This window comes from Trematomus bernacchii, unplaced genomic scaffold (assembly GCF_902827165.1).
Source record: "Trematomus bernacchii unplaced genomic scaffold, fTreBer1.1, whole genome shotgun sequence".
In the NCBI taxonomy this organism is placed as follows: Eukaryota; Metazoa; Chordata; class Actinopteri; order Perciformes; family Nototheniidae; genus Trematomus; species Trematomus bernacchii.
The window spans coordinates 158,616-185,575 of NW_022987514.1; the positions used below are offsets into that span (position 1 = coordinate 158,616).

The 26,960-nt window shown below is 39.6% G+C and overlaps 2 protein-coding genes across 3 annotated transcripts; both read left to right on the forward strand.

Moving 5' to 3' along the window:
- Nucleotides 1-1,131: 1,131 nt before the first annotated feature.
- On the forward strand, nt 1,132-5,953 carry bet1l (Bet1 golgi vesicular membrane trafficking protein-like). Its single transcript, XM_034115709.1, has 4 exons — nt 1,132-1,226; nt 2,314-2,399; nt 3,210-3,266; nt 4,113-5,953. The coding sequence occupies exons 1-4, from the start codon at nt 1,145-1,147 to the stop codon at nt 4,278-4,280; spliced, it is 393 nt and encodes a 130-aa protein (XP_033971600.1). The 5' UTR covers nt 1,132-1,144; the 3' UTR covers nt 4,281-5,953.
- Nucleotides 5,954-8,406: 2,453 nt separating this feature from the next.
- Nucleotides 8,407-21,979, forward strand: deaf1 (DEAF1 transcription factor). 2 transcript variants are annotated; one of them, XM_034115301.1, is made up of 13 exons: nt 8,407-8,814; nt 10,455-10,552; nt 11,323-11,449; nt 12,596-12,745; nt 13,287-13,426; nt 14,814-14,879; nt 15,881-15,925; nt 16,483-16,606; nt 17,262-17,408; nt 17,772-18,040; nt 18,639-18,737; nt 19,449-19,538; nt 21,196-21,979. In XM_034115301.1, the coding sequence occupies exons 1-13, from the start codon at nt 8,628-8,630 to the stop codon at nt 21,295-21,297; spliced, it is 1,644 nt and encodes a 547-aa protein (XP_033971192.1). In that variant the 5' UTR covers nt 8,407-8,627; the 3' UTR covers nt 21,298-21,979. The 2 variants fall into 2 exon arrangements, with proteins under 2 accessions (XP_033971192.1, XP_033971200.1); XM_034115309.1 differs by having other exon boundaries at nt 19,452-19,538.
- The last annotated feature ends 4,981 nt before the right edge of the window (nt 21,980-26,960 follow it).

Genomic DNA, 26,960 nt, shown 5'->3' on the forward strand with positions numbered 1-26,960 from the left:
CCCTCTTAATGGAATATCGATCCTGTACACACACACACACACACACACACACACACACACACACACACACACACACACACACACACACACACACACACACACACACACGCACACACACACACACACACACACACACACACACACACACACACACGCACACACACACACACACACACAACTCTTGAACACTTCCCTTCCCCCACTCTGAGCAGCAGTGATGCTGTCTGATGTCAGGTGGCACACAAACACACACGTGACCGTCACACACACGCACACACAGGTGGATTACAGCACATAGAGACACAGGAGGATTAACTGAATACACACACACACACACACAGGTTGCTATCCCTGTTTCACTTTTGCACGGTAGTGTGATCACACCGAACTTTGACCCCTGCCTTAAAACTCTAAAGACGCACATGGAAAAAATGGAGACCTGACCCAAGGTTTTGGGACCCAAGCTGACCCAAAACCATGACTGAATTTCTGTTGTTTAATCAACAATAGCATGTGACAATTCAGGTCTGAAGGTAAACAAAACAGTTTCAGCTCAAATAGATATAATCATTTCATAAATCATTCTGGGTGAACTGGTTTAGTCAATACTGGGCAAGTTGGCCTGCTGGGATCAGCTTACTATTCCGTGTGTGTGTGTGTGTGGTGTGTGTATGTGTGTGTGTGTGTGTGTGTGTGTGTGTGTGTGTGTGTGTGTGTGTGTGTGTGTGTGTGTGTGTGTGTGTGTGTGTGTGTGTGTGTGTGTGTGTTGCCACCCAGTGGTCACTTATAGTCAACTCGCTGCACACACTGGCCACCTTCATCTATAAAAGACACACATGTTTTTATCCCAATGGTTAGAACAGATTTGAGGGGGGGGGGGGGGGGTCTGTTGTGAAAATAGAGATGAATCTTTCAGAAAGACTCTGACAGGAAGTGCTAGTAAACATCAAAGAGAGGGGCAGATATTCATAAATCCAAATTCATAAAAGCAAGTCCTTTAAGTTAATGAAAAACAAAAATGCTAATATGTTTAATTGTGTCACCATTCTGTCCTTTCTCTATTCTTTTCATTGAAGAATCTGAAAGCCATGTTGTTTGTAAAAAAACAAAAACAAACAGCAGTTCACTTCCGGGAGGCGCGGCCATGGCGACGTCACCTGCGTCATCTAAACCTGCAGAACAGCTGATCGTGACGTCACTCGTCAACATGGCGGACTGGAATAGAGGTATTGTTTTTGACACGTCCTCACTTCTAAATATTCAGTCTTTAACCTTCTACAGCAGGACGGGGTTCATGTTACAGATGAATGATGGGGTGTTTAACCTAAAGGAAAAGTCAGACCGGAAGTGTGTTTAGTGTCTCGATTTTTATTTCACTTTTACAGCCAAATACTGAAGCTAAGCTAACAGGCTAACTAACGTTATCAGCTGTTTGAGACTTCAAGCAGTGGTGGAGAGTAACTAAATACATTTACTCAAGTACTGTATTTAAGTACAATGTTGAGGTACTTGTACTTTACCAGAGTATGTACATGTTAGGCTACTTTGTACCAGAGGTGGGAGGAGTACTCAGATCTTGTACTTGAGTAAAAGTAGAAGTACTCAGATCTTGTACTTGAGTAAAAGTAGAAGTACTCAGATCTTGGACTTGAGTAAAAGTAGTGTAGGAATACTCGGTTACAGGTAAAAGTCCTGCATTCAAAATGTTACTCAAGTAAAAGTACACAAGTATTAGCACTTTGTCTGGTGGTATGTCAGGATTACTACGCAGATGTGGAAATAAATGTAAAATTATTTTGAGATCTTGAAGTTGTTTTGATCATAAAGTAAAATACTATATTGTTCAACTCCTGATACCGGGTACTACATGTTTTTGTAGATACACTTGGATCTGTACGTTGTAATGCAGGTGTAAGTGATAAACTTAGGCATAAAACAGTTGAAATTACACTTATTTTTCATAAGGATGTCTTGTTTATTCATAATGTTTATGTTGCACTAAAACAAAGGGATCAATTTGGAGTTGTTGTTATTTGTAGGTGATTACGCTGCTATGATTTTACTGGTCCGGCCCACTTGAGATCAAATGTGGTTGTATGTAACCACTGAAATCAAATGGAGAGTTTGACACCCCTGATGTAACATATCATATGGAGGCTGCAATGGGATAATCAGAGTCATTTTTAAAGCGGCTTATTCATTTTTCTTACAGTTTCACTTGATATCAAATGAAGATGTTCTCATACATTATGATTATGTCTTTCTAGCGTACATAGACACATTTCTTAATTATTCCCCCCCTTGTGTCTGCAGGTCATGACTCTGTGGACGACATGCTGGACACTGAAAACAAGCGCCTGACTGACAACCTCGCCAGCAAAGTGTCCAGACTGAAATCTGTGAGTCCCCACTAGTTCTTCTCGTTACAGTCAAGTTTCATCATTTCTGAGTCGTTTGTTGATGTGTTTTAAGTGACTGATGAGTCCCTGTATTCATAGAAAACAACATACATAGAATTTGACGTGAACATAGAAGACGTTCTCGTCTTAATTCAGAGGCAGATTTTTGTATTTCTGTTCCAGACCCTCCACTCTTTATAGTTCTTTTTTGAAATCTGCTTTCTTTATTTTATTAAATGTGTAATATTGAATAGCATAAGTGTCACATTCATCATTCAACAGTACAATTATTACTGCAGATACATTCACATAACATTATGCACATTAAGAAAAGAGACTGGCTCTCCCAAAGTTTTCTTTTTAGCTTTAACAATTGAACATGGGAACATTTCCACTTAGAATAGATATTAATAAGCTGGTGTATGAGTATAAATAATATATCCTTATATATTCACACTTATTTATTCTATAAAACCAGCTATCGTCTGTCCTAATAGTTTGAATGCACTTATTCAAGTACAATAAATTCGAAAAAAATATGTATTGTCGGACTTTGAGGGAAAATGAAAATGTTTCCATAATATAATTTCCATATCATATTTAAGTCCTTACATTTATAGTAAGTGGCTTTTGATTTTAGCAACTTTCTTATGACATATATTTTTCTTGAAGTCTGCTTGTTTGTCCGTTCCTCAGTCTGAAGTTTTACACTCACACCTTGCAAAGACAATATAGGTCAACACAAAACAATAGACAATATAAATACAAGTGCTTGAACTGTGTCTTCTGTCCTGTCTCTGAATCTGTCAGCTGGCGTATGACATCGACCGAGAGGCTGAAGATCAGAACGAGTATCTGGACGGCATGGTGAGTCCATCCTGTCTGTAAGACTAATACACATGTGGGCTTTGTTTGTCATGTCATGGAGCTAAAATGGAGTTCAAAATAATAGTAGGTTGAATCAAATATAGGACGACATTTACTCTTAAGTTAATCAGAATCGAGTTTATCGCCAGGTATCTTTACACATGCAAGGAATTAAATAGTATCCAGGACTGTACATACATAAATCCTGCACTGTTTGTAAGACTTTAACCTGCTCTCACATCTACACACTTATGTAAATATATTTAACATGTTCATTCAAATGCTCAACGTTTCACTGTGATATCTTGTTCAACAGTTACTTTATCACTTTATTTTTTGATTGTTTTTGTATTATTATTTACATTTTCTATTCTATTTTCTCTTTATTTTGACCTTATGTGAATCCTGTCTTTAACTCTGACCCTGTTGCTGCTATAAACGCCTGAATTTCCCCAAGGGGATAAATAAAGTTCCATCTTTTCTTATCTTAACTTTACTTTGGTGTATGGTGGTGCAAACATAAACAACATAAGAAATAAGTTGTAAGAGAAGCATCCCTAGCAACCCTAAGAGAAGCATCCCTAGCAACCCTAAGAGAAGCATCCCTAGCAACCCTAAGAGAAGCATCCCTAGCAACCCTAAGAGAAGCATCCCTAGCAAGTTGTAAGAGAAGCGTCCCTAGCAACCCTAAGAGAAGCATCCCTAGCAACCCTAAGAGAAGCATCCCTAGCAACCCTAAGAGAAGCATCCCTAGCAAGTTGTAAGAGAAGCGTCCCTAGCAACCCTAAGAGAAGCGTTAACCTTAATAAAAGTCCCTTCCCTCCATCTTGTCCTCCACCCTTTCAGGACTCGAACTTCCTGAGTGCGACGGGGCTGCTGAGCGGCAGCGTGAAGCGTTTCTCCACCATGGTCCGGTCCGGCAGAGACAACCGGCGCATCCTCTGCTACGTCTCCGGGGGCCTGGTGCTCGCCTTCTTCATCGTCTACTACATGATCTCCAGGATCCAGCGCTGACGGGGGGGGGGGGGAACCCCACCATCAGACAGGAGCTGAGACTGAAAACTCATATCTGAAAATACTTTTTTATTCTGCACCAAAGTGAGAAAAAGACAAACAGGAAGTGGACGTTTCTGTTGAATCGTTGGCGGGTGTCAAAATGCTCAGCAGGGGAAACGGGGGGTGGTACTGTCTGGTATGAAGATACTGGAGTCAATTAAAAGTAACATGATTGGACTAAAGGTGGCTTTTCAACTGTACCTGAAGTCCTTATATGGGCGCGGTCATGCCAAAGACACTAGAAACAATTAAAAAAAACATGATTGGACTAATTGGGGCTTTTCAACTTTACCTTTCTCCTTTCCTGCTGTACTCAGGAAGTCCTTATATGGGCAATGGAATGGTGGAGCCTGAATGCAGCTCTGTGATAGGCTGATGAACCTGTCAATCATGACCAACTTGCCTCGAAGAGTCTCACCTCCAGAATACAACAAATAATTGGACGCACGTTTTGGGTCGTAGCATTGTAGTGTGTTCAAACTGCACAAGTTCTAATATGTTTACAAAATTATACAAAAAAGTACAGAGAATTGAAGACTAAAAACTTAACAAAGCTGCAAAAGAAAATGTGATTTTGGTGGTGAGACATTAACAGAAAGGTTATGGGGGAACATATATTACATGTCTGGAAAACGGTATGCTTTTTTTTATGAAAGGTTAAATTATTCCAAGTTGTCGGCATGAATTTCTTGTCAATACAAAACAATGATTTTTAAAGATGTTTTCTATCAAACAGCAGAAAAACATTTCATGACAATTGATATTTAATTGAATAGAGACACAGCGTCTGGGGAGAACAGGAAGTGACACCGCCATCTTTGTTTTTTGCTGATCTTTAATTCACGAGGCGATGATGTCATGTCTTCAAGGACTGTCAATCAACTGTGATGTAAATAAATATGTAAACAAGAGTAGATAGCTCTCGTTATGTTATTGATTCTGCAGACTATAAGCAAACACTTACCACATGTTAAGAACTGCAAAAAAGATTCGACAACTATTTTCTTCTTGAACTCTTAAGGTACATTCATCCAAAAATGGCCAAAAAAAAGCAGATTTTAACCCCTAATTAGACGCTTTTCTCTGTTTTAAATCCAATTAAAGTGAATATCTTTTGGGTTTGAACTGGCCAAACACCTAAAAACAACAACTTGGACTCTTGGGAAAACTGTGATGGACAACTTATCCTGTTTTCAATTGTTCAATAATGTATATAATCATTAACATGTTCATACATACTGGTCTATTTTTTTTAAACAAACCTTTAAACATCAATGTTTTCTGTTGCAGTGTTAAGCTTTGTGTGTGTTGGCGGTACCGGTTTCCATATTTTCATTAATATTACATTTTGGGCGTCGTTCTGTTAAACGTTTATTGGATGTTTTGTCAAATTATACACATTTTGTCTAGAGGAGATTTAATGTGTTTTCATTCCAGCGGTCTGCACAGACGACATTATTAATACACCTGCAATAAATGTATTTGTTTTGTTACTTATTGGGTATGTTTGGACCTTTTTACCTGATGTATTTACGTTGTGTGCATATGTGAGAAAGTCTTAAATGAAGAAGGGTTTATTTCTATTTTTATAGTCATAGTTTGACTGTGAGATTATAAAGATTTTACTTTGATTACCTTGTCATGCTACTTCATACTACTATACATTTCAGAGGGAAATATTGCACATTACAGATTAAGGGGATTTTTCCACGTACAAAACACATGAAGAAGTTCTGCACCTAACAATATACATACAAGAACATACATATACATTACATACATTCAAAAACTGGGGGGTTGGCATGTAAAATCCCAAACATTTCATGGGTCCAGAAACTCAAATGTGAGGATTTCGTGGTTTTTCCTTGTAAATATTTTAATAAAAGTATATCATTCTATAATTTAGAGGTTGCCACTGTTTCAGAAAAAAAGCGTCATACTATACAGACATTTGGAGTAATGTGTAAATAGCTTTTACGTTTATTAATAAGTAATAACTGATGAAATGATATTATAATAAAATAACAAAAACAGGTTAAATATATATTAGTGTTGAAATCACAACGGGCATTCTCTGCACACATTTTCCTGATTTCAATGCAGGACTTATTTTACTTATTTACAGTTTGGGTCAAAAACATTATGGGCGTCACTTGGTGGGGACACTTTTTTCAGATTTAAAAAACCACTACTGCATTAAAGGACCCCCTCATACCCATACATATGCTTACCATATATATTTTGTGACTACTAGTGCAGTAACTATGCTATGCTGCATTTAGCAAATGATCCTAATGCAAAGTGGTTGGGACAAAATTAGCCATTTCCTAAAGTGGTGGGGACATGTCCCGAGCGTCCCCACTAATGGCGCGTTTCCACTACACGGCCTCGCTCGGCCCCGCTCGGTATGGCTGGGCCTCGTTAGGACTGGCTCACTTTATGGCGCATTTCCATTACAGTTTAGGAACTGGGGTAGTATCTATAGTAACGCAGTGTAGGCGGAACCGTGACGTGATCTTCAGAAATCCCCAGAAAAACAACACAGCCGTTAGCTGTTAGCACTCAGAGCTCACAGCTCCTCATATATGTTCAGAAACTAGACAAAACTTAAACAAGTACAAACCACAGACTGCCTGTGTCATGGTGAATACAGTCGCTGCTTTATTTATGTCTGTATAGGCCGTTGTTGTGAGTGTGGACGGTCGGAGCATATACTGCGTTAGCTTAGCCAATCTCCATTTAGAAAACACGCATTTTAAAAGGTTTTTCGCCTGCCGTCTGTCTGCAGACTTGACAAAGCATTAATTCATGGTTTTTACTAACCGGTATCAGTATGTTGTTACTTCGGCATCATTTTGAAACGTGTATTACAATTAAATCACGGTCAAATATGTCCATCTTGTTGTAGTTGTAGCCCCCTTGCCAGCGATGCTCTCTCTAGTTTAGCATACTCAGCCCGACTCAGCCTCGTTGTCTCTGGCCCTAGACCCGCGATTTTATGAGGCCAGAAAAGCTGTGAATTAGGACCCGCCGGCCGGTACTAGGCCAAGTGGAAACGCAACCAAAGACGGGCCGCTGACGTCACAGCCCTCTTAAACCGTGCTCCGCGCTGTAGTGGAAACGCGCCATATGTCTTAAATGAAGGACCTGAATACTTCTTCCACCACCGCCTTGGTTGCAAAATAACACATATTATAATAGGTATATATGAATTGGCAACCGGATGTCAGTTCACATTGTTTACACAGGGTAACAGATTTAATTTGAGCAAATAATTTACAATTTTTGCTATTAACTACTTATTTTCAGAAGTAAATGAGAAGTGTTTCACCATGTTGTATTCATATAAAAACACATATGTAAACTGGGGTTTCACATCAGCACATTAGATAGAACGATAACAAAAAATCTAATTAATAACAATAATGAAAACACTTCTTCCAATTTTCTGTTACCATTTTTAACCACTGTCAGACATTTGTAAATAGCTTGTTTAATGCAGAAGTTTTCTTTCCAACTTTATTGAACAATTCTTCCAAGACATCAGAAAAAGGCACATCATGTCAGTGTTCATTACATTAATTCAAAACTGAGGGCATTAATTAAGAACAGAGGACAGACAAAAAACACAAATGGTCACTCAGGAATTAAGGTGTTTAGACATTTGTAAAAGTGTTGTATTTTTAATTATGCAATATTTAATTGATCATTTCATTAAGAAAAGCAGTAAATACAGTGGGGAAAGTGTCTAAGTAACAATGTAATGAACATGTAATGAAACGTAATGTAACATGTAATGTAAATCTAACATGTAATCCTCAGAACTGTTACTGGATGTGTTTTTATTGCAAATTGTGTAACTTTTTTTATTATAATAATTTTAAAAGAAAAATGTGTACGCATGCTTCTTTGGTAACATTAAGCTGTCTTTGGCTCTTTTCTGCTGTAACAATGTAAATGTCCCCTCTGTGGGACTAATAAAGGTATTCTGATTCTGATTCTGATTCTGAATGTAATGTGCTCTTTGGCCGCTGGGTTGCTTCGTATTGACTCGTTTTTTCTCGGCCGTTTCCGGTGCATCTCTTTCCTGGAGGACTTGATACAAACAAACAGTGGATCGGTCGCCCTCTCTTTCGGATTAGCTCTCCCGATTCCTCCACGTTTCTCTCACCATTCCGGGTTATTTCCAGCCTCTGTCGGTGAACAGGCTCCGTGTTGTCGGTGGTTCTCCGGTTCGGCTGCACTCGGTCCAAACTCTTCTTACTGCTCGGTCTCATTCGGCTCTTGTCGTCTCGAGAGGAACAAATGGACGAAGCCGACTCGGCCACGAAGGCGCTCGGGTTGCACGAGGAGGTGGAGCACGAGGAGGTGGGCTCGGATACCGAATCGGAGGCCGAAGTCACCACGATTTCCGTGATGGAGGAACCGGGGAACATCGACATGGGAGCCGAGTCCCTGCCGAACTCAGACGAGGCCGAGGCGGCTTTTGGAGGCAAGTTTTAGGCCTCGAGTCTGCAGGATGGCCCACACACAGAAAATGGAAGTTAGCTCCACTCAGGGTTTCTGCTAATGTCTCTGCTACACTGGGGAATGCCACCACCTCTTATTTATAGAAGGGAATCAGTATAAATCCTTACATTAATTACACAATTCTCCAATAGGCTATATATTTAGCTTCACTCGGGGTTTCTACTAATGCCTCTGCTACACCTCTTATTCATAGAAGGGAATCAGTAGATCCTTACGTTAATTTCAGGTTTCAAGGCTTTTATGGTCATGTGTACAGAGCTACAGGGTAGTTATGACAATGACAATCTGAGGTCACAGGCTCCTCAAAACAGTGCAACACAATAAAACAGATAAAATAGTGCAAGTAAATAAAATGAAATAGAATATAATAGAAATTGTGCAGAATAGTCTATATACAAGTAATTGGAATATTGATATAAGTTGCAGATGAATGTTAATTGCACAATTCTCCTATATATATATATATATATATATATATATATATATTTAGCTTCACTCAGGGTTTCTACTAATGCACAGAGGTGTAAAGTAACTAAGTACATTTACTCAAGTACTGTATTTAAGTACAATTTTGAGTGTTTCCATTTTGTGCTACTTCGTACTTCTACTCCACTACAATTCAGAGGTAAATGGTGTACTTTGACTCCACTTCATTTATTTAATACCTTTAGTTACTTTACAGATCTGGATGAATGATGTGAAATATAATCAAGTGTTAAATCAGACTTTAGTTCCACCTGGAGTAAATTCACAAGCTACCCTGCAGTATACAAAGTCATTCAAACTAGCTGCACCTTTACCAGCTTTGAGAACACTTTCATGATCAATCATTATAAAACATATCATATATATTATTCTGAAATGGACCAATCTGCACAATGACTACTTCTACTGTCGCTACTTTAACTATATTTTGATGATAATACTTTTCTACTTTTACTTGAGGAACATTTTGAATGCAGGACTTTTACTGAAACAGAGTATTCCTACACTCTGGTACTTCTACTTTTACTCAAGTACAATATCTGCGTACTTCTACTTTTACTCAAGTACAATATCTGCGTACTTCTACTTTTACTCAAGTACAATATCTGAGTACTTCTACTTTTACTCAAGTACAATATCTGCGTACTTCTACTTTTATTCAAGTACAAGATCGGAGTACTTCCTCCACCTCTGCAAATGCATCTGCTACCTGGTGAATTAATTGCACAACTCTATATATTATATGATGATCATTTTGGAGATATTTTAAATGTTACATATATATTTCTGTGTGTTGCACTGATTATACTTCAGTTTGGCTGTGATTTTATAATTGTATATATTCTAACATAACAAGAGTACTGAAGTAGCTATAATAAAGTAGAAGTAGTTGCACTATTTTTATTGTTTTTTATGTAGTTTTCTTGTTTAATGTCTTTTACTGTATATATATTTCTGTTGCATTGTTGGAGGAGCCTGGGACTTAATATTGTCATTGCCATAAATACACTGTAGCTGCTGTGCGTATGAAGATAAAGCCTTTTATATCTTTGAGTCTTTGAATGTTGATCTGGAGATGTGTTTGATGATAACACATCTGAATGTCTTGTTGATCAGAGGTGACGGCTGTGACGGTGGGAGACGTTCACTGTGCGGACGACAACGTTTACACAACCACGGTCGCCACGTCAGGAAGTCTGCCTGAACACGTGCTGGTAAATACACACACACACACACACACACACACACACACACACACACACACACACACACACACGCTGCTGCTCAGTGTGACTATGTGCTTGCAGATCATTATTTATAATCACGTGTAATGATCTTCATGATGTCCAGGTGAGCAATCAGACATCTGTTACGCTGAGCTTTCTACCAGGTTTATTCCTGTCACAAGTCAAAGTCAACTTTATTGTAAATGTATCTGTGTGTGTGTTAACAAACAGGGACACTCAAATGCCGTTTTATTTTACCGAAATTGTAGAGTGTCCCACGGCACACCTGCCGATCTGTCACGGCACACTGGTTGAAAATCACTACCATAGTAAACCTGTTGACTTAGAGAAGTGTCAACCTTTTTAATTGGAGTTCAATTCCAGCTCTTCATAAAAGTGGTGGAGAGTGCATACTCTTAATGTCGCTCCTAAATCTCCCAAAGGTGTTCAACCTCTGAAGGACCCTTAAAAAAACATCATCACCAATCATTTCTGAGCTTCCTCTTAACTGTTCTCTATCTAATATATGGACTGTGTGTGTGTGTGTGTGTGTGTGTGTGTGTGTGTGTGTGTGTGTGTGTGTGTGTGTGTGTGTGTGTGTGTGTGTGTGTGTGTGTGTGTGTGTGTGTGTGTGTGTGTGTGTGTGTGTGTGTGTGTGTGTGTGTGTGTGTGTGTGTGTGTGTGTGTGTGTGTGTGTGTGTGTGTGTGTGTGTGTGTGTGTGTGTGTGTGTGTGTGTGTGTGTGTGTGTGTGTCACAGAGCAGAGGAACCACCCTGCAGCTGGGTGATGGTCTCAGTACCCAGAAGGCCACGCTGATCGTGGTTCACACCAACGGCAGCATCGTCCAGGCAACCGGCCTCAAATCTGCTGCTGCTATGGTAACAGGTGAGTTACAGTACTGACCAGAGGAGGAAAAAGTACTCAAAAAATAGAAGTACTCAGATCTTGTACTTGAGTAAAAGTAGAAGTACTCAGATCTTGTACTTGAGTAAAAGTAGAAATACTCAGATGTACTTGAGTAAAAGTAGAAGTACTCAGATGTACTTGAGTAAAAGTAGAAGTACTCAGATCTTGTACTTGAGTAAAAGTAGAAGTACCAGAGTGTAGGAATACTCAGTAAAAGTCCTGCATTCAAAATGTTCCTCAAGTAAAAATAGAAAAGCACTATCATCAAAATATAGTTAAAGTAGCGACAGTGAAAGTAGTCATTGTGCAGATTGGTCCATTTCAGAATAATATATATGATATGTTTTATAATGATTGATCCTTAAAGTGTTCTCAAAGCTGGTAAAGGTGCAGCTAGTTTGAATGACTTTGTATACTGCAGGGTAGCTTGTGAATTTACTCCAGGTGGAACTAAAGTCTGATTTAACACTTGATTATATTTCACATCATTCATCCACATCTGGAAAGTAACTAAAGGTATTAAATACATGTAGTGGAGGAAAAGTACAAAGCATCAAAAAATTGAAATACTCAAGTAAAGTACAAGTACCTCAAAATTGAACAGTACTTGAGTAAATCTACGAAGTGACTAGCACTGACAATATTCCACTGGTTCTGAGGTGTCCATGTTAAAGCAGTTTATAAAACACCAGGACCCTGAGTGGTAGAAGTGTCCATAGGCGTCCTTTATACTGGGGACTTTTAGGATAATTAGTTTAAAATGTTCTGAAAGTAGCGTGCACAAAGAATCTACACTGTTTGCTCAAGAGAACATGAACCATCTCCAGGACTGTCCACACTTTTTTGGGTGTATTTCTGGTGACCCAAGTGGTGCAATTTTGACCTGCGACAAGTTTAATATTAGTAATAATTGAAGAGAGGATAGTTGCTCCCGGTTTTGCAGCAGCGTAGCATAGGTGCTACATTTGTTGTCAACATATTTTATGGTAAGCTTTCTGTATGTATATGTATTATTTGTGGGGTTTTTTATCTTGAAAAAGTGTCCCCACCACTCTTTTTAACAAAGTGATGTCCCTCTCTCAGACTGATCTGTGTGTGTGTTTCGCCCCCCTGTGTTTCCCTCAGGCTCTCAGACTCATCCCACTCCTTTGATGCCCCCCCAGGACAAAGACTCCTGCTCCAAGTACAACTGGGACCCTTCGGTTTACAACAGCGAGCTGCCGGTGCGCTGCAGGAACTCCAGCGGGGTCCTGTACAAGAACCGGCTGGGATCAGGTGAGTCCGGCTGAAGATAAAGAGGCCCTATTATGCTTTTTTGTGGTTTTCCCTCTCCTGTATGTTTGTTATTTTGGTTTGTGTGCATGTAAATGGTCTGCAAAAGTTAACATCGCAAAGTTCTCTTCAATCTTTGAGCAGATTTTCAATTGGTGGAGCAGTTTTGACTTTAAAGTGGGGGACAAGCACGTGTACCATGTAGGATTGCAATCCTGCAACATGTGTAATTAGATGTTGAAATCAAAATAAGAATGTCTAGACGTAGGAGAAATTTAATTATTAGTTTTCTCTCTTTGCAGATAAACTTAAAGAGGCCCTTTCATTAGAAACCATTCATGACATTTTCAACATTTTTTAGACATGACAAATAATCGACTCATCTAGAAAATAAACATGCGATGAAAATAATTTATTATCTGATATTTGCAGCCGTACTGAATCCCTCACTTCACTACTCTGTTACTGTGCTTTAACCCACACTGACGGTGTTGTGTGTTGTTGATTTGTTGTGTGTGTTGTGTTGTTGTGTTGTTGTGTTCAGGGGGGAAGGGCCGCTGCATCAGACACAACCAGCAGTGGTTCACTCCCACAGAGTTTGAAGGTCTGGCGGGGCGAGCGAGCAGCAAAGACTGGAAGAGAAGCATCCGATACGCCGGCAGGCCGCTGCTCTGCCTCATACAGGTACTACTGTCACAATACTGCATTCATAACATACTGTACTACTACCACACTACATCATTAATACTCTGTACTACTATCACACTACATCATTAATACTCTGTACTACTACCACACTACATCATTAATACTCTGTACTACTATCACACTACATCATTAATACTCTGTGCTACTACCACACTACATCATTAATACTCTGTACTACTATCACACTACATCATTAATACTCTGTGCTACTACCACACTACATCATTAATACTCTGTGCTACTATCACACTACATCATTAATACTCTGTGCTACTACCACACTACATCATTAATACTCTGTGCTACTATCACACTACATCATTAATACTCTGTGCTACTACCACACTACATCATTAATACTCTGTGCTACTATCACACTACATCATTAATACTCTGTACTACTACCACACTACATCATTAATACTCTGTACTACTATCACACTACATCATTAATACTCTGTGCTACTACCACACTACATCATTAATACTCTGTACTACTATCACACTACATCATTAATACTCTGTGCTACTACCACACTACATCATTAATACTCTGTGCTACTATCACACTACATCATTAATACTCTGTACTACTACCACACTACATCATTAATACTCTGTACTACTATCACACTACATCATTAATACTCTGTACTACTACCACACTACATCATTAATACTCTGTGCTACTGCAGTGATAATATACTATACTACTGAGCACATACTGCAGTAACAATACTCTGATCATTAATACACTGTACTACTGAGCACATACTGCAGTATTAATACACTACTACTGAAACTCACTGGGAGTGAACCACTGCAGTATTAATACACTGTAGTACTGCCACCATACTGCAGTATTTATATACTGTAATACTACACTCGTAACTTAGTATTAATACAATGTACTGCTGCACTCGTACTGAAGTAATTATTCACTATTTTTATTTTTGTGTGTGTGACTGTGTGTGTGTCTGACTGTGTGTGTGACTGTGACTGTGTGTGTGACTGTGTGTGTGACTGTGTGTGTGTCTGTGTGTGTGTGTGTGTGTGTGTGTGTGTGTGTGTGTGACTGTGTGTGTGTGTGTGTCTGACTGTGTGTGTGACTGTGTGTCTGACTGTGTGTGTGACTGTGTGTGTGTGTGTGTGTGTGTGTCTGTGTGTGTCTGACTGTGTGTGTGACTGTGTGTGTGTGTCTGTGTGTGTGTGTGTGTATGCGTGCGACTGTGTGTGTGTGTGTGTGTGTGTGTGTGTGTGTGTGTGTGTGTGTGTGTGTGTGTGTGTGTGTGTGTGCGATTGTGTGTGTGTGTGTGTGTGTGTGTGCGATTGTGTGTGTGTGTGTGTGTGTGTGTGTGTTTAGGAGCGTATCCTGAACCCTCACGCTGCCTCCTGTACGTGTGCAGCCTGCTGTGATGACCTCACGGGGGTGAGTAACGTTTCTCAGGATTGTTCTTTTGCGCTTGGTACTTTAAGATGATATTGTGATGCCAGTGTTTCCGTAAGTAGCCTTTAGAATATTGATCTTTAGTATATGATGTTAAAACAAATTGTACTCCTGTACTCCTGACCGGAGCCCTTCCTCCACCTGTGGTTCATCATTTGTCATTGTGTAACTGGGTTTTAAAGTAACTGCAGATACACTTTGTGATAAGAGGCTTTGTTTTGCTTCCTGCACTCAGAATATTACAGGAGCGCTCTGATGAGAACAATAATTAGATTTGTCTTCCTTCCCAGAAACACAGGACAAAACCACAGCTCATTACATCCATTTCTGTTTCTGTCCTCTGCTGCGGGGACAAAGCAAAACACCTGTCCAAAATATGACATTATTAAAATAAACGTAACTGTAACGATTTGTACAAAGTCCTGGAAGTTTGAAAAATGCCTAAATTAAACGGTTATGATTTCAAGGTGAGAGATATGTGTTACATGAAAACAAACACTCATTAAAACCAGAAGTCTTTCCATATTTAAAATATTGACATAAGGGTTAGGGTTAGAAGACACTAGCTAGATATTAAACGCATTAAAGTATTTTAGGAATTTTTATTTTAAGTACTTTAAATATGCTTACAAAATCCGTTTTTATTTGCAATAGAAATCGGTTTATTGCCAGGTAGGTACATACATACAAATAAAACACTGATAAAAGACAAATAATAGTCTACATTGAACATGGATGAAGAATAGCGTATACCTGTCAAAATACAAATATATTAAGATCAAATATGTTAAATAGAGTTTTACTCCATTGTCTGAACTAAATAAGTTTGTTTGGTCGTACTTTAAAAACAGGTTTAAGGATTGCTGTCCTTTCTGATATCTGATAAACTACAATTAATGAATAATTGTTGATTTAAATAAATAACCAGTCAGACAGTAAAACTCGCTCTGTGCTTTTTTCTGCTTCTCTGCTCCTCTCTTCAGTGTGCAAAGGATGAAGAACCTCTGGTAGCAGAAAACATCAGCATGGTAAGCATTCTTATTCTGTCATCTACGACATGTCTCTTCATGTTTCTCATACTGTGCTGCAGCACCTCTTTTCACCCTCTGTCTGAAACCAGAGCCCGGTCTGCTCTGATTGGTTAGCTGGCCGGCTCTGTTGTGATTGGTCAACCGCTTAGAGATGTCCCTACTCTTAGCCTATCACATTACATCACATGTCACTTGTTAGACGCTTTTTATCCAAAGCGACTTACATACTCAGTACTGTGGACAATCCCCACAGGAGCAATTTGGGGTGATGTGTCTCAGGGACACAACGACATGCTGACTGCAGTGGGGTTTGAACCTGTGACCCCCTGATCCCAGCACCTACGCATAACCCACTGCGCCACACACCTCCTGAATTAAGGTGTTTCAGGCAGGTGGAGGGAACACAGGGATTTTAGCCTCTGCAGACCATTTACATGCACTAAAACCGATAGAACACACTACAGGAAAGAGACAACCAAAAAGACAGTAATATGACCTCTTAGAAGCGTCTCCACTTTTTTTGTCGTTTTGATTTAATTTCATGTTTTCTTCAGACGGGTCCGGTCCGCCTCTTCGTCCCGTACAAGAGACGGAAGAAGGACAGCGAATCTCTGGTCGTTTCCCCGAAGAAGGATCTTTCTTCCGCCAAAAACATCACGCTGTCCCCGGGGACAACATGTACGTCACTCTGATGTGAGATTAGTGGGGCCGCAGAGGAAGAGAAAAGATAGTCTGTGGTTTTATCAGCAGTTTAAAGTATGGAAATCAGCCTTTGGAGAACAAATATTATGTATATTCATTTATTATTATTTGATAGCTTAAAAATGACCCTAAAGTTATAGTCGCAACATCCTGTAAAGTTTTTATTTGTATTTATTTGTATTGAAGACACATAGAAAAGACATTTGGTACATTGATAGGAACCACAGTTAGAAATGTTCAACAGTTCAAAGCTACTAGTGTTCAGCTTAGTCTCTACTATTGTTCATCAATTGACCAGCCATACATAGTTGATCTTCTCTTGAAGGAACGTACAATATTTACATCCCAATTATAACCAAAACAGGACAAAACAAAAATAAATAATAATAAAACAGTACAAAGATAAAAACTAAATATGTAATAAAGAGGGAAAGGGGGGGGGGAGTGTCAATTAATCAGTAGACACAAATGAGAGAGATTTGAAGAAGGTTAAGAAGGGTTTCCACTTATTGTAAAACCTAGAGCTTTCGCCTCTTAAATAATATTTGTTCGCCTCTTAAAGAATATTTAACATCCTGTAAAGTTCCCCGGAGGAGTTCATAAAGTATGTCTTCTTCTTCTTCTCCTTCAGTCACGGTGTCTCCGTCGGGACAGTTCACGACCTCGGGCACGTTGACCTTTGACCGCCCGGCTCAGAGTGACGCTGTCACGGCCGCCGCTGCTGCTGCCATCATGTCGGAGAGCTCGGCCCAGAGCGAGGTGTTCGCCAGCACCGCAGGTACCTCATCTCTGATACCATCACACTGTATATGTCTGCACCATACACACCAAGGCTAATTCCTCGTGTGCGTTAACCTTCTTGGGAATAAACCTGTTTCTGATTCTGAGTTGTCTAACTAAGGGACTCTCCTTTGATTACAAAATGTAGGAAAAACACCAAATTATTTCTGAAAACTCTCCTTTGTTTTCCGTCTTCTCCTTAGCGTATTGACATCTTTTAGATTGTTGCTTGTATTGCTTTTAAATTGTCTATTGTTTTTACTTGTTTTATGGTGTGTGAGCTAACCCTAACCCTTTTTTTTTAAAACACCAAAATATGTCTCAAAACGTTCCTTTTTTTTTCTTCTTCTCCTTCCCTCAGTGCTCACGGCGCTACCTGCCCTCGCCGTGGCCCCCCAGTCGCTGCAGGCCAAGATGGCGGTGACGGTGGGGTCACCGTCGGGGGGGGGGCTGCTGATGGGGGGCCTGGAGGGGGGCGGGGCCAGCGAGGGGGGGCGGAGCAGCAGCTGGCTGTACCTGGAGGACATGGCCAACACTCTGCAGAGCAACGTGCAGCAGCTGAAGGCTCTGATAGAACAGGCCAAACACTCAGAGTGCATGGGGGTCAAAGGTCAGGGCGGCAGGAAGGAGGTGAGCGCAGAGACACACACACACACACACACACACGCACGCACGCACACACACACAGAGAATTGTAAACGTGCTGTGTATCAGAATCAGAAACAGGTTTATTACCAGGTAGGTTGACTTTCAGATTCAGATTCCTTTATTGTCACCACACAGTTTTAATATATAATATATAAAGTGACTATAAATTGGACCCATGATACATTGAACAGTATTCACTTACAAAACAATACAACATTACCATACAAATACAAGAACAATACGGTCAAGAGAGTAACAAATGTACGAGGAATTTGACTTGACGTCGTGGTGCATACATGAAAGTAAAACAAAAATTAAAAAATACAGATGGAGAACTATTTTAATATTAGCACAGTAGTACTGTGTGTATATTGTGTATTAATAGAGTATTATTTGTGCAGTAGTACAATGTATTAGTACTGTGATTATTTACCTGTCTCTCATCCAATAGTTGCAGGTGTAGAGATAAAGTTATTGTGACATTGCCAATATATTTCCAGATAACTTGAGTAATAATTAACTGTGTGTGTGTGTGTGTGTGTGTGTGTGTGTGTGTGTGTGTGTGTGTGTGTGTGTTCAGTTTGGTCTCACTCAGACGTTTCAGAATCAGATCACGTTTCAGCAGCAGGACGACTCGGATGCCAAGAGGAGCTCTGACATCACCGAGATCATCATCAACGTAGGACACACACGCACACACACACACACACACACACACACACACACACACACACACACACACACAGCAAGCATTAAAGCAGTACTGCTGACATTATTACATCCCAAATGTGGTTACTTAAGCACATCAGGCCTTACATAAAGGAACTGTTAAAGGCAAAATATGTAAGCATTAAAATGTCTACAAATAAATAGACCTGTGTTATTTATTGTGTGGAGTCGTGTAGTTATTATCCCAAAAGTTGCAAACACCTTAGATATTTACAAAATGCAAAAGGAGCATATTAGGGTGCCTCCTTTTAGTCTCATTATAACCTGGTATAGTGACGCGCCTCTGCCTCCTGTGGCTGAAATGAGTATTACAACAACACACTCTTGGATCCTGAATATACAATGAAAAAAAAAAAGGATATTAAGATAAGGTAAGATGTAAGACGGGCACCTTAACGTGTGTGTGTGTGTGTGTGTGTGTGTGTGTGTGTGTGTGTGGTGTGTGTGTGTGTGTGTGTGTGTGGTGTGTGTGTGTGTGTGTGTGTGTGTGTGTGTGTGTGTGTGTGTGTGTGTGTGTGTGTGTGTGTGGTGTGTGTGTGTGTGTGTGTGTGTGTGGTGTGTGTGTGTGTGTGTGTGTGTGTGTGTGTGTGTGTGTGTGTGTGTGTGTGTGTGTGTGTGTGTGTGTGTGTGTGTGTGTGTGTGTGTGTGTGTTCCCCTGCAGCAGATGTGTGTGAACTGCGGGCGCATGGCGATGAGTGAGTGCACGGGCTGCCATAAGGTCAACTACTGCTCCACCTTCTGCCAGAGGAAGGTGAGGTCAATCCTTCACATTAAGCCTCGTTAAAGATCTCTTATTTAGGACTGTCCGGGACGCGTCTATCACCGTTTACAAACATGTTTACACTTGACTTTTTCATCACGTTTTCATCCCACAAAATATGAACATGTACATGATCCAGTACATGTTCATTTCTTAACTCACCATATATTGACTACACTATGCAGCCCAACAGCTGTTTTTGTGGTTTGTCACGTGTGCAGAAGTACAGTATTTGGGTACATGAAATTATTCCTAAACAACACTGTTAGAGGAAAGCAGATATTCAGTTTGCCGCAGACCGCTGTGTCGTTTCTCACATTGTTTTGCACTGACTGCAATGGGAGTTACTATACAGCAGCAACCAAAGATTCAAAGGTTTTATTGTCATATCCAAAAAGCTACAGTGTAGTGAACATCTTCTGACCTGAGCTCCTCCAACAATGCAACATAAAATACAAAGATACAAAATTGTGCACAAAGTCTATATACATGTAAATAGAATATTATATGTACAAGAACACAATATGAAATTAAATAATGTACATTAAAACACAATGTAATACGGTAAGGAAGTGGGGAGGGGTAGTTAAATCATTCTTTGTGGTCTGATAAACAGCCCATATTGGTTTTTTCTCAAGCTAGAGTAGACGTGAAATCACTTCAGCGTTGTTAACATGTTCTCTTTATACGTCCATCGTGCAAAACTATGCTATTGCAGAAGTGGCCGTGGTTGAATCTAAACTTGGTTGGAAACACGATAGACACTTCCAGAACAAAAGAAGCAGCCGAAACGCAGAGGAAATCAAGAGCTAGATTACAAAAACCACTGATGCCCAGTTTGTAAACGTACTGCGGGACTAATGAAGGATTCTGATTCTGATTTAATTTGAAAGTTACGAGTAAAAATGTCGCTTTCTGATAGCGTATTATTATTATTATTTATTTATAAATAAAACCTGATTTGATTTGATTTGATAGACCTCTCATGACTTTAGACCATATGTAAAAAAAAAAATGTTTTTAGATTTGACCAAAAGCAAACTGTTTTTTGGAGTTCTGTGTTTAAAGTCATAATTCGGAGAACAATTCTGACTCTCATAATTCATAGGAAAAAAAATCTGAGATGAGTCTGAAAAAGAAAGACAGAATTTTGAGTTATTTAAAGGTGGGGTAGGTAATTTTGGAGAAACCAGCTACTCGTGCTAGAATTTGAAAATACACAGCCGGAGAAAATCTGCCACTTCCTTACAGAGCCCCTCCTCCAACACACACGAACGTGCACATGACCAATGAGGGCACGAGATAAGTTTGTGCACAGATGGAAGGCTGACAGGCAGGTAGGCCATCCAGTTATTTTAGCCGGGCCGGCTGATTGGTCGTGCTTTTTACAGTATTACAGCTTCCACAGATGATCTTTTTTTATGGATTTGTTGTCAAAGCACTTCAGATATTCATTGCTATCGGATGTTAAGAGCATTCCATGGAATATAACAAAAAGTGGATCTCGAGCCGGTTTCTCAAACTTACCTACCCCACCTTTAAACAAACAAAATTGACTTCTGAGAATTCTGAGAAAAAGTCTGAATTCCGTCTTGAATCTGAAGCTTCTTCTCATTTATTGTTTTTTTCATTTTTTTTTCTCCTGCAGGACTGGAAGGAGCACCAGCACACCTGCTGTCAATCATCTGGGGGCGTGTCTGTTCAGGAAGAGGAGCCAATCACAGCCCTGGAACTGGACAAAGTCAAATGAAGGAAGCCCTCAGACAGGAAGTCCTTATATGGCGCCGAGAGGAGGAGAAATCAAAACTTAAAATCTCCTCACTTGAACTTTTATTGTGAAAGATTCCTCTCGTCAGGAAGAGGAACGTCTGGGATGTCCCGATTTATAACTAAAGACATTATAAATTGTATATTTGTTGATAGAAGTTCCAGAAAATATGCCATAGGGCTGCAGATAACCACTTTTTGTCATTATCAATCAATCTGTAATTCACTTTATTTATACGTTTTTTAATTAATGGTGTTTTTTATTTCTCATCTTCCCTCAGTGAATCTTTTTTTCTGCTGTTTTATGAAACAGACTTTCCCGACCTTTAACGCTAAACTAATTTAGAATCTCTGTCCAGACACAGTCCTGGTTTGAATAAAGGTCAACACATCGATAAACTAAAAGGAAATATTATTAAATTAACGCGCCCCACCCTGGCTGATAGGAAGACATGAGCTATCGGTTCTCTTTTGTTAATGGTATTTTTCTTATTTTCCAATTAGAGTGACTTTGAATTGTTTACAAGGTTTCTTTGTTTGTTTGCTTCCAACTAAAAGACCCAGTTTATGTAATGTGAACGTTTCAGTTTCTGCAGAGAACATCTTTGCATAAGATAATATCTTGTATATGTACATGATTAAAAAAAAGGATTATCTTTAAGAGATATGAAGCTGTAGTGTTTCTTTTTTTGATTCAATTACGATGTAGTGTCTCTACTTTAAAGAGTCCTCTCCTGCTGATGTTCAGGTGTATATCAGTATGTAGTATCTCTACTTTAAAGAGTCCTCTCCTGCTAATGATCAGGTGTATATCAGTATGTAGTGTCTCTACTTTAAAGAGTCCTCTCCTGCTGATGTTCAGGTGTATATCAGTATGTAGTGTCTCTACTTTAAAGAGTCCTCTCCTGCTGATGTTCAGGTGTATATCAGTATGTAGTGTCTCTACTTTAAAGAGTCCTCTCCTGCTGATGTTCAGGTGTATATCAGCATGTAGTGTCTCTACTTTAAAGAGTCCTCTCCTGCTGATGTTCAGGTGTATATCAGTATGTAGTGTCTCTACTTTAAAGAGTCCTCTCCTGCTGATGTTCAGGTGTATATCAGTATGTAGTGTCTCTACTTTAAAGAGTCCTCTCCTGCTGATGTTCAGGTGTATATCAGTATGTAGTGTCTCTACTTTAAAGAGTCCTCTCCTGCTGATGTTCAGGTGTATATCAGTATGTAGTGTCTCTACTTTAAAGAGTCCTCTCCTGCTGATGTTCAGGTGTATATCAGTATGTAGTGTCTCTACTTTAAAGAGTCCTCTCCTGCTGATGTTCAGGTGTATATCAGTATGTAGTGTCAATACTTTAAAGAGTCCTCTCCTGCTGATGTTCAGGTGTATATCAGTGTGTAGTGTCTCTACTTTAAAGAGTCCTCTCCTGCTAATGATCAGGTGTATGTCAGTATGTAGTGTCTCTACTTTAAAGAGTCCTCTCCTGCTGATGTTCAGGTGTATATCAGTATGTAGTGTCTCTACTTTAAAGAGTCCTCTCCTGCTGATGTTCAGGTGTATATCAGTATGTAGTGTCTATACTTTAAAGAGTCCTCTCCTGCTGATGTTCAGGTGTATATCAGTATCTAGTGTCTATACTTTAAAGAGTCCTCTCCTGCTGATGTTCAGGTGTATATCAGTATCTAGTGTCTCTACTTTAAAGAGTCCTCTCCTGCTGATGTTCAGGTGTATATCAGTATGTAGTGTCTCTACTTTAAAGAGTCCTCTCCTGCTGATGTTCAGGTGTATATCAGTATGTAGTGTCTCTACTTTAAAGAGTCCTCTCCTGCTGATGTTCAGGTGTATATCAGTATGTAGTGTCTCTACTTTAAAGAGTCCTCTCCTGCTGATGTTCAGGTGTATATCAGTGTGTAGTGTCTCTACTTTAAAGAGTCCTTTCCTGCTAATGATCAGGTGTATGTCAGTATGTAGTGTCTCTACTTTAAAGAGTCCTCTCCTGCTGATGTTCAGGTGTATATCAGTATGTAGTGTCTCTACTTTAAAGAGTCCTCTCCTGCTGATGTTCAGGTGTATATCAGTATGTAGTGTCTATACTTTAAAGAGTCCTCTCCTGCTAATGATCAGGTGTATATCAGTATGTAGTGTCTCTACTTTAAAGAGTCCTCTCCTGCTGATGTTCAGGTGTATATCAGTATGTAGTGTCTCTACTTTAAAGAGTCCTCTCCTGCTGATGTTCAGGTGTATATCAGTATGTAGTGTCTCTACTTTAAAGAGTCCTCTCCTGCTGATGTTCAGGTGTATATCAGTATATAGTGTCTCTACTTTAAAGAGTCCTCTCCTGCTGATGTTCAGGTGTATATCAGTATGTAGTGTCTCTACTTTAAAGAGTCCTCTCCTGCTGATGTTCAGGTGTATATCAGTATGTAGTGTCTCTACTTTAAAGAGTCCTCTCCTGCTGATGTTCAGGTGTATATCAGTATGTAGTGTCTCTACTTTAAAGAGTCCTCTCCTGCTGATGTTCAGGTGTATATCAGTATGTAGTGTCTCTATTTAAAGAGTCCTTTCCTGCTAATGATCAGGTGTATGTCAGTATGTAGTGTTTCTACTTTAAAGAGTCCTCTCCTGCTGATGTTCAGGTGTATATCAGTATGTAGTGTCTCTACTTTAAAGAGTCCTCTCCTGCTGATGTTCAGGTGTATATCAGTATGTAGTGTCTATACTTTAAAGAGTCCTCTCCTGCTGATGTTCAGGTGTATATCAGTATCTAGTGTCTCTACTTTAAAGAGTCCTCTCCTGCTGATGTTCAGGTGTATATCAGTATCTAGTGTCTATACTTTAAAGAGTCCTCTCCTGCTGATGTTCAGGTGTATATCAGTATCTAGTGTCTCTACTTTAAAGAGTCCTCTCCTGCTGATGTTCAGGTGTATATCAGTATGTAGTGTCTCTACTTTAAAGAGTCCTCTCCTGCTGATGTTCAGGTGTATATCAGTATGTAGTGTCTCTACTTTAAAGAGTCCTCTCCTGCTGATGTTCAGGTGTATATCAGTATGTAGTGTCTCTACTTTAAATAGTCCTCTCCTGCTAATGATCAGGTGTATATCAGTATGTAGTGTCTCTACTTTAAAGAGTCCTCTCCTGCTGATGTTCAGGTGTATATCAGTATGTAGTGTCTCTACTTTAAAGAGTCCTCTCCTGCTGATGTTCAGGTGTATATCAGTATGTAGTGTCTATACTTTAAAGAGTCCTCTCCTGCTAATGATCAGGTGTATATCAGTATGTAGTGTCTCTACTTTAAAGAGTCCTCTCCTGCTAATGTTCAGGTGTATATCAGTATGTAGTGTCTCTACTTTAAAGAGTCCTCTCCTGCTTATGTTCAGGTGTATATCAGTATGTAGTGTCTCTACTTTAAAGAGTCCTCTCCTGCTGATGTTCAGGTGTATATCAGTATGTAGTGTCTCTACTTTAAAGAGTCCTCTCCTGCTGATGTTCAGGTGTATATCAGTATGTAGTGTCTCTACTTTAAAGAGTCCTCTCCTGCTGATGTTCAGGTGTATATCAGTATATAGTGTCTCTACTTTAAAGAGTCCTCTCCTGCTGATGTTCAGGTGTATATCAGTATGTAGTGTCTCTACTTTAAAGAGTCCTCTCCTGCTGATGTTCAGGTGTATATCAGTATGTAGTGTCTCTACTTTAAAGAGTCCTCTCCTGCTGATGTTCAGGTGTATATCAGTATGTAGTGTCTCTACTTTAAAGAGTCCTCTCCTGCTGATGTTCAGGTGTATATCAGTATATAGTGTCTCTACTTTAAAGAGTCCTCTCCTGCTGATGTTCAGGTGTATATCAGTATGTAGTGTCTCTACTTTAAAGAGTCCTCTCCTGCTGATGTTCAGGTGTATATCAGTATGTAGTGTCTCTACTTTAAAGAGTCCTCTCCTGCTTATGTTCAGGTGTATATCAGTATGTAGTGTCTCTACTTTAAAGAGTCCTCTCCTGCTGATGTTCAGGTGTATATCAGTATCTAGTGTCTCTACTTTAAAGAGTCCTCTCCTGCTGATGTTCAGGTGTATATCAGTATGTAGTGTCTCTACTTTAAAGAGTCCTCTCCTGCTGATGTTCAGGTGTATATCAGTATGTAGTGTCTCTACTTTAAAGAGTCCTCTCCTGCTGATGTTCAGGTGTATATCAGTATGTAGTGTCTCTACTTTAAAGAGTCCTCTCCTGCTAATGATCAGGTGTATATCAGTATGTAGTGTCTCTACTTTAAAGAGTCCTCTCCTGCTGATGTTCAGGTGTATATCAGTATGTAGCGTCTCTACTTTAAAGAGTCCTCTCCTGCTGATGTTCAGGTGTATATCAGTATGTAGTGTCTATACTTTAAAGAGTCCTCTCCTGCTAATGATCAGGTGTATATCAGTATGTAGTGTCTCTACTTTAAAGAGTCCTCTCCTGCTGATGTTCAGGTGTATATCAGTATGTAGTGTCTCTACTTTAAAGAGTCCTCTCCTGCTGATGTTCAGGTGTATATCAGTATGTAGTGTCTCTACTTTAAAGAGTCCTCTCCTGCTGATGTTCAGGTGTATATCAGTATATAGTGTCTCTACTTTAAAGAGTCCTCTCCTGCTGATGTTCAGGTGTATATCAGTATGTAGTGTCTCTACTTTAAAGAGTCCTCTCCTGCTGATGTTCAGGTGTATATCAGTATGTAGTGTCTCTACTTTAAAGAGTCCTCTCCTGCTGATGTTCAGGTGTATATCAGTATGTAGTGTCTCTACTTTAAAGAGTCCTCTCCTGCTGATGTTCAGGTGTATATCAGTATGTAGTGTCTCTACTTTAAAGAGTCCTCTCCTGCTAATGATCAGGTGTATATCAGTATGTAGTGTCTCTACTTTAAAGAGTCCTCTCCTGCTGATGTTCAGGTGTATATCAGTATGTAGTGTCTCTACTTTAAAGAGTCCTCTCCTGCTGATGTTCAGGTGTATATCAGTATGTAGTGTCTATACTTTAAAGAGTCCTCTCCTGCTGATGTTCAGGTGTATATCAGTATCTAGTGTCTCTACTTTAAAGAGTCCTCTCCTGCTGATGTTCAGGTGTATATCAGTATCTAGTGTCTATACTTTAAAGAGTCCTCTCCTGCTGATGTTCAGGTGTATATCAGTATCTAGTGTCTCTACTTTAAAGAGTCCTCTCCTGCTGATGTTCAGGTGTATATCAGTATGTAGTGTCTCTACTTTAAAGAGTCCTCTCCTGCTGATGTTCAGGTGTATATCAGTATGTAGTGTCTCTACTTTAAAGAGTCCTCTCCTGCTGATGTTCAGGTGTATATCAGTATGTAGTGTCTCTACTTTAAAGAGTCCTCTCCTGCTAATGATCAGGTGTATATCAGTATGTAGTGGCTCTACTTTAAAGAGTCCTCTCCTGCTGATGTTCAGGTGTATATCAGTATGTAGTGTCTCTACTTTAAAGAGTCCTCTCCTGCTAATGTTCAGGTGTATATCAGTATGTAGTGTCTATACTTTAAAGAGTCCTCTCCTGCTAATGATCAGGTGTATATCAGTATGTAGTGTCTCTACTTTAAAGAGTCCTCTCCTGCTAATGTTCAGGTGTATATCAGTATGTAGTGTCTCTACTTTAAAGAGTCCTCTCCTGCTTATGTT